The following is a 12529-nucleotide window of genomic DNA, read 5'->3' on the forward strand; positions in this document are numbered from 1 at the left end:
GGCAACCACCAATATTTTAGCAGATCTGATTTAGCAAGTGGATATCCTGGCCAAGACTTCCTCTTCAGTGCAACAGTCATTTCAGCTTTTCTCTATGAACATATGAATGTTGACCTTTTTTTTAATGTTATTATTATTGTAGGATTTTTTCTACAGTCATTGGGCCTTATTTACTTACATATGCATATAAACATTCTTACTCTGCACATAAAATAAGTGTGCCTATAAAAGTACCGTTTGATTCATGACATGTGCACACTGAGTGATTTTGTTCTTACCTTCGTCCGTGTGTATGATGGTGAATCAGAACTGTAAACTGGCAGGCCAGCCTCTTGTTACTTAGAACTCATCCCATAGCGCAACTCTGTAAGTGCTTTTGGCATACAAGCGTGGAACAAAAAGGTACTTTCTGTGTCCAACCGGAATGCAGTTGGAGGCGACAGATGAGAGCGCACTCAGATAGAACCAGTAGCGTTGTTATGATACGCTGTCGAAAGGCCAGAGGGCAGCAGGTGCATCCACATGCAACGCGTACAGGTGGTGTCACTTGAGAATGCAGTCGGACAGAACCAGTCACGTGCGCGTGAAGCGCTGAAAGACAGTGCTGTATAAGGAGCACGAGTGTGCTTATATGGCGGGTTGGTGATCAGGTGGATTAGTCCCAAAAACCTAACCATACGTGACTTTTTTTTGCCTAATTCCAACCATTGTGACGGTCAGCGCTGCTGTGTAAACATTAGGATCATGCTGCTTATTTTCGTCATCTTCAAACATGTCTGTCTCTGACACGCTCTATGCTGAAGGCACAGACTGCGGACTGCAAGGTAAAATATGATATCTTAACAATTGCGTGGAGGTAGATCTAAATATTTATATACCCTATTTAATTCTCATATAGTCCAGTGTAAGGTAAAACGGAGACACTTGGTTTTTATTGTGGAGTATTTTAATTATGACAATAATTGATGAGGATGAAAGGCCGAGGATGAAATAAGTGCATGCATTAGTAAATTAATGGTTTTAATATTGTCTATTTAAGCCTATTTTTAATGAATGCAGTTTTAATATGTTCTTAATATGTTGTTAAAATGTTTGTTTTCTGTTTCTAAGACAACCTGGTCTTTATCTTTTGTGTTTATGGTCTGAGGTAGTTCTAAATTTGAGTATGAAAAATTTCAGTTGAGAAAATACTGTTAAATCCCGGATTTCAAATAAAACGTTTGTACGCACGATTTAAGCACAGATTTGTGAATGAGACCGAAACTTATTCAAAAGTAATTCCTCTCAGTAGTCACTTTTGCCCCACTAGAAGAGTGTGTGGCAGTGTATTTATCTACAGAGAATCTGCCTGTATTTTTGCTTTGTTCAGGATGTTCCTGGGCACAGCGCGCAGGTGAAGTCAACACCTTATAAAAAGGTAGCAACCAGGTGCCAGATCACAGGCAGCATGTATCTAAGCTATGAAAATCACATCCATAAAATGCAAATACAGTGAGGCGTTATGCTCAGCATGCAAAGCGAGATTGAATCTAGGGTTGGCTTTCACTTTCCCTTTCAGCAATTCTTTTTACAAAAAGTAATTGTCAATTCCTGCATACTGTACCGTTAAATCTTATTTTTAGAGTGGCATTTCTTTCACCTGCCAAGTGGAAAGGCACTGGGCCACTGTGGCCCTTCCCATCTTGAACCACTCATGGACCCTTTGGAATGGGAGTCTGTCTTTGAAGGATTTGAAGTGATTGTCATGAAAGTGGTAAAGAAGATTTGTAATCTCTTTTTCAGCCCATGAAGTTAGGTGGCATTATAAAAGGAATACGTGTTGACTTAATGATATAATTGACTTTCCACCGAGAAATCTGTCAGAGGTGTGGAGATTACGGGGTTTTTGAAACAGTAATGTTGTTTAATGGTTGGATTGAGACCTGGTAATTCTGAACGTAAAATGTTATCACAACAGGTGTGTTCTAATTCCATTCTGGGGACATTGTGGTCAGTCTGATGAATCTGTTTAATTAGGTACTATAATTGGTTTGCTGGGTAATAATGAAGGAAGTTTGGTGCTTCTAATCCACCATGAGTTTTACTTCTGAAACCATTAGAGTGTTTGGTTGACAGGAATATGCTGTGTGTGTGTGTGTGTGTGTGTGTGTGTGTGTGTGTGTGTGTGTGTGTGTGTGTGTGTGTGTGTGTGTGTGTGTGTGTGTGTGTCCATGTAGAGTTTGTTCATATTGAATCTCACCTCTGCTCATAAATGCATGCAAAACGATGTATAGTATATAATAATATTTCTTACTCTTACCACATTGCTTAATGTCACAGTTCTGCATTACTGTTCACCTGGTCACTTCTGCACTGAAACCCCTAGCCTGAGTTCAAACCCAAGACCCTCTTGCTGTGAGGTGACAGTGCTAAACATAACACCACCATGAATATTCATGCATTTGATAATTATTTTTACAGTTGTTTAGCCGTTGTTTGGGGCAACAGCTAACAGCACTTCCATTGTGAACATTTAGTTTTCTTCTTCACTTCTCTGATTGACTTTTTGCTTTTCAAGAAACATTTCAAGCAGGCATTTATGAGGGAACATGATGAAAGTATGTGTGACAGCAACAGTAATTTTTCAGGACAAATCATTGAGGGCTTTTTTTCTGAGATGAGGGAAGCGTAATTGCACATCTAATCTGCTGTGCTTATTCAAGCTAAGGTCGCAATCACAAGCAACAGGAAGGTGCACAACATTGTGAGAGACAGAGGTGATTATACCAAAATCGCAGGAACTTTTTGCTCCTGTGCAGATTATTTTGTATGATTTCACACACCACCATTTTAACTTTCTACCTGAGAAAACACAAGCAGAGTGCATGCTCATATAATTATTATAAGCACTGCCTTTTCCTGTGGACAGTTCCCCTGGTGTGTGACACACAACAATATGCATTGCTTTCATAACACAAATTCTTCTAAATTCTATAGCAGACTTCCTTATAGAAAGACATGGTGAAGAAAACATGCTCAACACCAAAAAAACAATTTGCTTGGAGGCAGAGTAAAGTGTGTGAAATTGATTACTTAAACAACTCTATGTTACACACACACTGTATGCAGCGATGTCGATTTCCAACCTTCTGCTTTGACTTGCTTTCATGCGATGCTCCAGGATCTAGTTATTGCCACGTATTGCACAGAATGTAGGCCTATACAATAAGGACATTTTGTCTTTGTCACTGATGAGATGAAAGAGAGGTGAGAGCCATCATGCCTTATTGATTTTGCTTTTCAAAGCAAGAGATGAAGAGGAATAAACCAGGCAGAGAAAGATTTTTAAGAGACAGCTGAGATTGGGTGGACTGCAGCTCAATAGCAGGAGCGTGTTCATAATTGTACATTCGGCAGACCTATTTTAACACGTGGTTTTGTGCAGCACATAAAAGTCAGTGTGCACTTTTTGAACTGGATCCAAAGAGTCAATATATGGTTTTATTTTAGTGATAAAAATACCCACTTTTCTCAACTATGATTTCACAACAAAGTCATAGTCATATAACCTGCTCCACTGTTTGTTGGAAATTCTTGAGATGTACCCTCTTATTTTCAAGGGGGTTCTCAGTAATAATAACACAATATTAGCACAATTACACAAAACATTAAACAAAAAAACAACAACAAGATAATTAACATAATTAGTGGCTTCAAACTGATTTGTGTCAGCTTAATTACTCGATTTAAAAAAATAATGTCATTTTAACATGTTTGTACAAGCTATTCCCTGCAGCACACATGAAAAATACAGGTTCTCTTTTCTGCTCTCCATGCATCATTGCACACCACTGGGCATGCAGGTCAAATGCATCCCAATTAAACCAGCTTCATGCTGACATCTAGTATGTCTTAGTAGACATGTTTTTATGACCAAGAAGCCATTAATCATGCAGTAAAATATACTCTAAGATGGAACATTGTTAAGCAGATTCCAATTCTACAGGGCACACAAAGTAGAAATGGGTTTCAAACTGTAGGTCTTGACCTCATAGTGCATCCCTGCTTTGATATTTGCTTATCCCTGGCTTATGCAAATCAAAGTAGATCTGTACAAGTAATGTTATGCATACAAAGTCACAGCAAGGACTTTAATATGCAGTGATCTGACTATAACATGTTCATTAGGCCCTACATAGTTTTAGAGTCTAAAGATAGACATACACTGTACAATTTGAGCCATTTTTGTTTTGGTTTTTTTGCCTCTGCTGCAGTGATAGCTGTGGCTGGAGGCATTTGTTTTCAGGTTGCCCATCCATCTGTCCATCTGTCTCTTTCTTGTGAATGCTATATTTCAAGAATGCCTCAGGGGATTTTTTTTATTTTTTTAGTCTGGCACAAACATCCACTTGGACTCAGGGATGAACTGATTAGATTTTGGTGTTCAAAAGCCATGGTCACGGGGATCTTGCATCTATCTCATTCTTGTAAACTCAATATCTGAGGAACACTGAGGGAATTTCTTCAAAATTGGCTGATATGTCCACTTGGATTCAAGAAGGAACTTGGTAGTTAAGGGTCAAAAGTCAAGGTCACAAAACATGTTTTTGGCCATAACTCAAGAATTCAAGAAAATTTTCCACAAATGGGTTATAGGATGTAATGATGAAGTTCTGACATTTTATATCCAAAAGTTCAAAGGTCAACTTTAAAGTGACATCATAATGTTCTGCAAAAACACTTTCCTGGCCATCAGTCAGAGGCATGACTCAGGAACAGAAGGGGAGACATTTGGTCAGATACTGAATTGGTGACACTAATCTTGGGTGTCCGCCTTGAAACTGGGCTGATTATATAGATCTTCTGTGCTGCAGGGGGAAAGATGTGTGTGAAGCATCCATGTTTTCACAGACATGGATGTAAACTGTGAGTTCAATTGACTGGTGTGTGGAGGCATGAGAAATGTTTTTTAATTTTTAAAAAATTGAATTTCTTTGCTTGCAGAGATATAGTTTATCATAATGTAGAGACATCCTTGCTATTTTCTTTCTCTCAGTATCTCTCTTTCAGATAGACATGAACAAACACATACACAAATTAACAAGTTAGCAGCGGCAACAAACAAACTGATTATACACTGTACAATTGATTGAGTGATTATAAAGGCATTGGTCTTCTGGATTAGACTTCTGGCTTTGCTTCAACTGTGTGAACGCCTGATGACGGCTGACCAAAATTTAAGACATGTCAGAAATATTAGTAAAACATCCAAATATCCGACAACGGGCTGGGAACATTTGATTGGGCCATTATTGATCCTTGCTCCCCCCCGTACACTGCATGACATATGACATCCGACGAAGCTGAAATTCTTTTAGACTCTAAAATGAGTCAGGCTCAAATCATACAGTGAATGCCCAGCTTTACAGGATCTCAACAGTTAGTGGCCCTCGTGTATCAGAAAAGTGCTAACAAACATGATTTAGTAAGGCTCTCGATGTTGAGTACATAGAAAGCCTTTAGAAGCTGGTCCCTGAAAGTTTTCCCCATGGATTTTTCACAAGAGCTCCTCTTCACCCTTGTTCACAACAGATATGGCACCGCTCTTGAATGGAACCAATGCACACCCTCACATGAATGTAGCTACAACTCAATTACACATAAATGCAACTAAATAAAAACAGTGCATCTCCCTAGTTGCAAGGTTAAGATTTTTATTTATTTCTTTTGACTTGCCAAGTGGTTCCCCATGAACTCTTCAGACATGCTATATTCATTTAAACATTGGCAGTTTGATGCCTTGTTGTGGTTAAACATTGCAAATTGGATGGATGTGAGTTCTCATTGGCTATCATTTGAATTCTCGGGGTTTTTACCTTTGAAATTTCCTAAATGTCAAAGATGAATCATGTCTGAGGAAGTGGAGGCCCCAGGTGCGACTCTTCCTCTGCCATCTTGAGAGTGTAGCAGACACCTAAGAGCTCTTCTGAGAGCACAAGTGACTGTTTATTAGTAAAGTAGGCCACAAATTTAAACATGAAATCATCAATTACCAGCACAACATATACTTACCCCAACAAACTATCATATTTTTTTAGGTTACTAAAAAGTTTAGCGGATGCTTAATTGTTCTTTGTCGTAGCTCCAGAGTTTCTTTGCGCTGTACAAAAATAAGCTGCATTTACACAGAGAGCAGTTACCAGAATATGAAGTGGATGTACAAATATAAAATACAACCCAGTATGGAAAGTAAAAGGAGCTTTAGCAACACAGGTTACAACGACACAATCTTTTCCATACTAAATGCTCCCAGCTCCAGCGTCACCTGTGTCCCCAGCTCCCACCATCCCACTGGCTCATAAAGACACCTCACACTGCAACTTACAACAGCAACCTGTTTTGCCAGCTGGTCCAGTAGCTGGAGTCATGTTAGAAAATAAAAAGATTTACATACTAGCATATTCATTATATTTCACTGCTTGAGATATGTATTTAGTTAGTGGTTAATTCACCATTTTAGTAATAGTAGTAATTTTGTTTTTTTATCCAGTGTGGTATCCAGTGGTGGTATACAGTAAAAGCAAATATCTGCCAAATCAGTAGCTCTTTTTACATAGAGACCTCACTATATGGCTGCTACTTAGTCCCTTCTTTATGCCTTCCAAAAGAGGCGTGAAGGTTGACATTTAACACAACAGTGTCTGCCTCTCACGTGACATATAAGATATGGATGGGCAGCACTTTTTAAACAATAACAATGCCATAACATGGCAATAGATATCATTTACCATCCCTGTTATATTGTGTCTGGTCTTGTCCTCTGTTTGGACGGTAAGGAGCTCCTTGATATCATTGTTTTCCCACTTTACAGACATGTACTGCTCTCTTATTCTCTCTTGTTCTCGAAATTAGCTACTAACTGCTAATAGCTGCTTTTTACATATATATTTTTAATGTGTGTGTCATCATGCGTCAAAATAACCTCACTTTCTGAAGTATCTCCTGAAAATAGTGTGTGAACACCTCCAGATGATGAATTTTCTGTGAACACAGTCAATGAAATGCATTAAAAGCAGAATGTATCATTAGAAATTCAAATCTGAACAGTATTTCCCTGTTTCAATTGTGTTTCCCCCATTCATTTTTAAGTGACATTCAGATCCACTGTCCACTCCAATGGAGAGACATTTTTGAAAAAAATCCTGTGTAAAAGTAAAGCTTTTATATAATATTTAACATGTATAAGTAATATAACATTTGATGTTTACTTTAAACACAGATTAAACACAAATTTTGTATATTAACAATATATTTTATTAACTGTAATGTGCCATGCACTTCCTTCTTTCCTCACAGTCAGCCACATTTGTGAAAAAGGGGGCTCTGCTCTACTGCAGTCCACATAAGATGATGTGGAACACAGTGATTGACTTAAAGACAGCCCATCAAATAAGTCTGTGCATTTGGGTGGTATCAGATGACACTAATCATAGATTTTGACTGCCTACAAAAATTATATCCATTGTAATGTACGGGGGATGTGAATGGGTTGAGGTGAGACAACTCTGTACCCCCATTCAAATCCCTAATATACAGAGTGGCAAGGCAGCATAATGGTGCAATAGTCTTGCCTTGAAAGGCAGTGTAAAGGGAGCTGTTGACAAAAGGCTAATTATCTAGACTCCCTATCATTTCTTTTTACTGTAGAAAGTGACTGCAGATTTTTTTTCTCACAAGTTGTCAGTTTTCAATGAAGGGTACGTCCCCGATTTAGATAAGTGATCATCCAAATCATTGGCGTTAAGGAGACTGTACATAGAACATATGCTATGCATGACTACAGTGTAGTGTTTTTTTCATTAAACATATTTATATACGAAACTATCACAGCAGAGGTGAGGTCACACTGTGTTAAAGTGAAAACAAAAATCAGATCTGATAATTTCTTTTACAGCATGAACATGGACAAAGACATACCAAAAACAAGGTCTTGAACTTGCAGTATCTTAACCTTCAGACACCCTGGAGTCTCCACACATGCCTGCCTGCAGACAGTGAAGGACTCTGAGACTTGTGGAAACTTCTTGAAGTTAATATTATACATGATGACATCAAGTACTCTCATATTGAATAATTTTCCAGTACAGTTACATTAGCTAAAGTCCATATCACCAACCTTTTAATCCCCTAAAAATGGTTAACTGCGGTGAGTGTCACCTGCAGTCTCCCTCCCAATGTCATTATCTCAGAAGTTAAGAGTGTCTCAACTTTAACACAGGTGTGTACCCGAAACAATCACAGCAGAGGTGAGGTCACACTGGCTCCTGACTCTGCATTGCCTTGTCTATTCACCTGCATCAGTAAACCTACAACGCAGGTGCTACTTGCCATCTGAGTGCCACTTTATACTAATGCTGTCATAAAATGACTGTAGTGGAAATAGTTATTAACCAATTTATCACCTGATTGTTCCTGTAGAATGAGTTGATGTTGTAGTCACAATGTGATAATCACTCTGTAAGAGGAAACTCAGTAGTTATACTTCAGTCTGCTCTATTCACTTCATTAATCAGAAGGCATTTTTGATGATGTTTTGAAGTTTAAAAAACAGGCAGATGTTAAAAAGAAATTATTCCAAAATAAGTCCAGCATGGACTGAGAAGTGTTGAGTCTGGCGTTGAGACAAACAAAGGAGTGTTGTGACTGGCATAATTAGTAACACTTCATTTTGTGTAATTAGGCAATAATATGTAGCTGATTCAATTTTGTGTTTTAAAGCACACAAGGTGCAGAATTCAGACTGTAATGGGAAGGAGGGTTTAAATATGAAAATGAAAACAGTACAGCTGTGAATTATGAGCATTATGAACATTATTTGCTTTTCATAGGCACTTTTTTTAAACAACATGGAGCATGAAAGTAGCATGTTTTCTCAAAAACCGTCCCTGTTCACTACCTAAATAAAGTACGCAAGCCTTTTTTTCCATATCAGCTGCACCACAGAGGGTCTGACTAAGTCAAACAAAGACTTAAAAAAAAATCTTATGTCTCTTCCATCATCCATAGGATGAGGGATTTGAATTAGAATAACTGTTGCAGTGCTGTAAGCTGGGTAAATGTATTGAGAATCAGAATAACCGGCACAGTTAGTGCTTCAGCAGGCACCCAACAAGCCCTGATTTATCTCTGCTGGCTGATAGGAGACAGTGGGACTAAGTCATGCACACGGTGTGTATTAAAACAGCTGCATTGTAACTCTATAAACCACACAAAAAGCATCAGTGCAACTATAACACATACACACACACATGCAAAGGTATGCACAGGAATTTATTGATGTACAAGCACAAACATTCAACAGCAAAAGTCATTCATTTACTGAATAAAAATGACATAAGGCATTTAATCATGAAGTGTTTACCGTAAAGCAAACATTTGTCAGATTTATGCTTTTCCAAAAGAATTACACCAGAACGCAATTGTTGTGAATACTACACATCTACAGTGGCACTGCCAAGGGGTGGGGGTGGGGGGCTAACCAAAAATAATTTAACCATTCTGCTTCACGTGTTTGAAACGGTTAATTACATTAACCGTTAATTAGCCTAGATTAAGCGTAGTCATAACAGTTTTGTAAAGACCATTAAAAATGGTCTTCAGAGGAGGATGAAGGGAAGGAGAGAAGCTTACGTCACTGCAAACCTTCAGACATGCTCATATGACATCAGTGGATGTTGCGGCAGTTTTGTCTAAAAAAGCTGTGAGTTCATCTTAATCCAAACATGCCACCAAAGCGACCGTCAACAGACTAATATCTTACTGGATGCACCATAAATAGACACATAAATGTACATGATCCAAAGCAGCTAGCCTGCGGTATTGTGTAGAACTACACAAAATATCATAGGCAGTGTGCATGAATGTCCGTGTTGCCTGAAAACAGTTTGTCCCCATCCAGTTGCAGGGCTATATGAATAAATAAACAAATCATTATCTGTTAATCCGTTGTTGCTTATTACTGTTAACTAATAAATGGGGCTTGTGAATGCCCGAGGCCTCGTATTCCACAGTGGCACGGCCAATGGATGGTCAGGAGGGGCCATGGCCATGATCACAATAATCAAAAAATAATTGGAGTCTGTGTTCTGTTTTTAAACTTGAGTAGGCTTGTGCCCATTTTTGTTCCTTACACTCAATTTACAATTTCAAATAAAAGCTGTATATTTGTCTTTGTAAGGAAAAGGACAACCAGCTTATTTTAAAATCTATGAATCACCTTACATATGCAAATGCAGAAACAAAACACATTAAAACAGGATTGTTGTGGAACTCAAAATGTTAACTGCACCAGTATTAGTCTATGCACATTATAAGTTATAGCATTAACTGTAAAATAAGAAACTAAAGTATATCACTTTTCAAACATGATAAAATAAACATTCTAAATGGGTCTTTCTGTATTTCCTGTCAGAATCTTTGTTAATGCAGTAACTAACAGGAAGTAAACAGGGACCACAGCTGTTGCCCCAACCATGGGGGTGGGAGCGCGTTCATTATATGAGAGCCACTCATAATGCAGAAGAAGCTCTTTTCCTGGGTGTAGAATCAGTGTAAAATACCCAGATCTACTGGCCCATAGAGTATGTGTAGTAGAGACTCACAGCAGTCGAGTGCAGCCAAGTGTGCCCAGGCGGGTAACTTCTGATGGCTGAGCAACTGACTTCTGTTTTAGCACCTTGCTAGTTTGACTGGCAGTCTAAAAAATGTAGTCTTGTGGCTCTTTTAGACTTTCCAAAGGTTATCGTACTGAATGGCTTAAATCTAGATAGTGAAATGAGTCGTTTTGCAGGGGTTTTGATGCACACAAAAGATTATTTACTGATTTACAGACATCTCTTTCCCAATGTAAGTCAATGGGGGAAAGTCGTTCTGGGTCAGTGGGCATCATGTTACGGATCTGCACAGTGTAATTCCAGGCGGCACGGTGGCTTGTGGTTAGCACTGTTGCCTCACAGCAAGAGGGTCCGTGGTTCAAATCCCGGTTGGAACGGGGTTCGGTCCAGGTGGGGGCCCTTCTGTGCGGAGTTTGCATGTTCTCCCCCGTGTCTGTGTGGGTTCTCTCCGGGGTCTCCGGCTTCCTCCCAAAGACATGCAGCTCAGGTTGTTTGGTGACTCTAAATTGCCCTTAGGTGTGAATGTGAGTGTGTATGGTTGTTTGTCTATATGTGTCGGCCCTGCGATGGTCTGGCGAACTGTCCAGGGTGTGCTCCAGCCCCCCCCCTTGCGACCCTTACGAGGACAAGCGGTTACAGAAAATGACTGACAGTGTAATTCCACTTTTGGCCACTATACAAAATTTGCATCAGAGCCTGGCACACTTTCTGGGGGCTTGGTTTGCACTCTCATACATGTAGTTTTTATCTAGCTTACATACTGCAACAGCATTAAAGAATTTCTGATATTCAGTCATTGCTTTTGGTCTTGGTGTGCCACCCCAAGATTTTCAGGGGTTCAATTTGGCAAACTATATAAAATATTTCTAGAGGCACCACAGCCCATCCAAGGTTCTTGTAGAAAACACTTTTGGCTGCTGATGAAATGGGATGGAAATGGAGATGGATATACCTCTTCAAACATATGTGTCACCCTAGTGACATTAGCAGGTTTGAAGGTGTCTGTTTTGTGTCTAAGATTGTGTACAAGGAAAGAAGAGCGAGCAATCTGTGGGAGCCTCATAAAAGCACACATTACACAGGTCTAGATAATGATGTCATCACCAAGCTGCTGAAAAAAGGTAGTCTTTTTCTTGAGAGCCTGGCAGCTGGGTGAAATGAATAGAAGAGAAAATATCATGCCTAAGATGAAGAATGAGATGGAGGTATAAAAGATGTAGTGCATGCCCTCATCAGCCAGCCGCCATGACTATAAAGGTGAGACTCGCTTCTCGTTGAATAAAACATTCTCCTTCCGAAGTGAGAAGAGCTTGAACCGGTATCAATGAATGTATCAGGCTTGGCCGAAGGTTTTAAAATGTATACACCCTGCGCACCGCTGCGGGATTCTGATCTCCATCAGATAGAAGAGAGGAAATACATTTCTACCCTATCTGTGAAACAATTAATACATGGAACCACAACAAGAGGCAGGTTTGAGTGAATACACAAACTGACCTTGTTGCTCAGCTCTTTGTGTAAATCACTTTATGTGGAAAGAGAGTCTTCAGTATAAATGATAATGTTGGACACTTGACCTTTAGCTGCTGTCTGGTTCAATGGTTCAAGTTAAGTGAGCAGACCTCCATCTAAAAGGAGTACTAGATTTAAATTGAATAATTCTAAAAAAAATATAGGCGGGTCTCATGGTAAGTGACGTTCAGTAATTGGTCTAAATACAAATAATACTTAGATAAGAGCCTTTATAAATTATATAGGTTAGACACTCTCTGTCTGAGAAAGAGATGAAACAGCTAGACTGGGTCCACAAAGTGTGTTACATCTAATATATATTGTGTTATGTTTTGTTCAATTCATGCAAAAAAACCCAGAAAACA

The 12529-nt window shown here is 39.1% G+C and overlaps 1 protein-coding gene across 1 annotated transcript in view; it reads left to right on the forward strand.

Annotated features, from left to right (window-relative positions):
- The first annotated feature begins 772 nt into the window (after positions 1–772).
- lrp1bb (low density lipoprotein receptor-related protein 1Bb) overlaps positions 773–12529 on the forward strand; it is a 393508-nt gene continuing 381751 nt past the window's right edge. Inside the window, exon 1 of the mRNA XM_042494695.1 lies at positions 773–824. Within this exon, the coding sequence (XP_042350629.1) occupies positions 773–824 (52 nt within the window). The remainder of the gene's footprint in view (positions 825–12529) is intronic.

This window comes from Plectropomus leopardus, chromosome 10, assembly GCF_008729295.1.
Source record: "Plectropomus leopardus isolate mb chromosome 10, YSFRI_Pleo_2.0, whole genome shotgun sequence".
NCBI lineage: Eukaryota > Metazoa > Chordata > Actinopteri > Perciformes > Serranidae > Plectropomus > Plectropomus leopardus.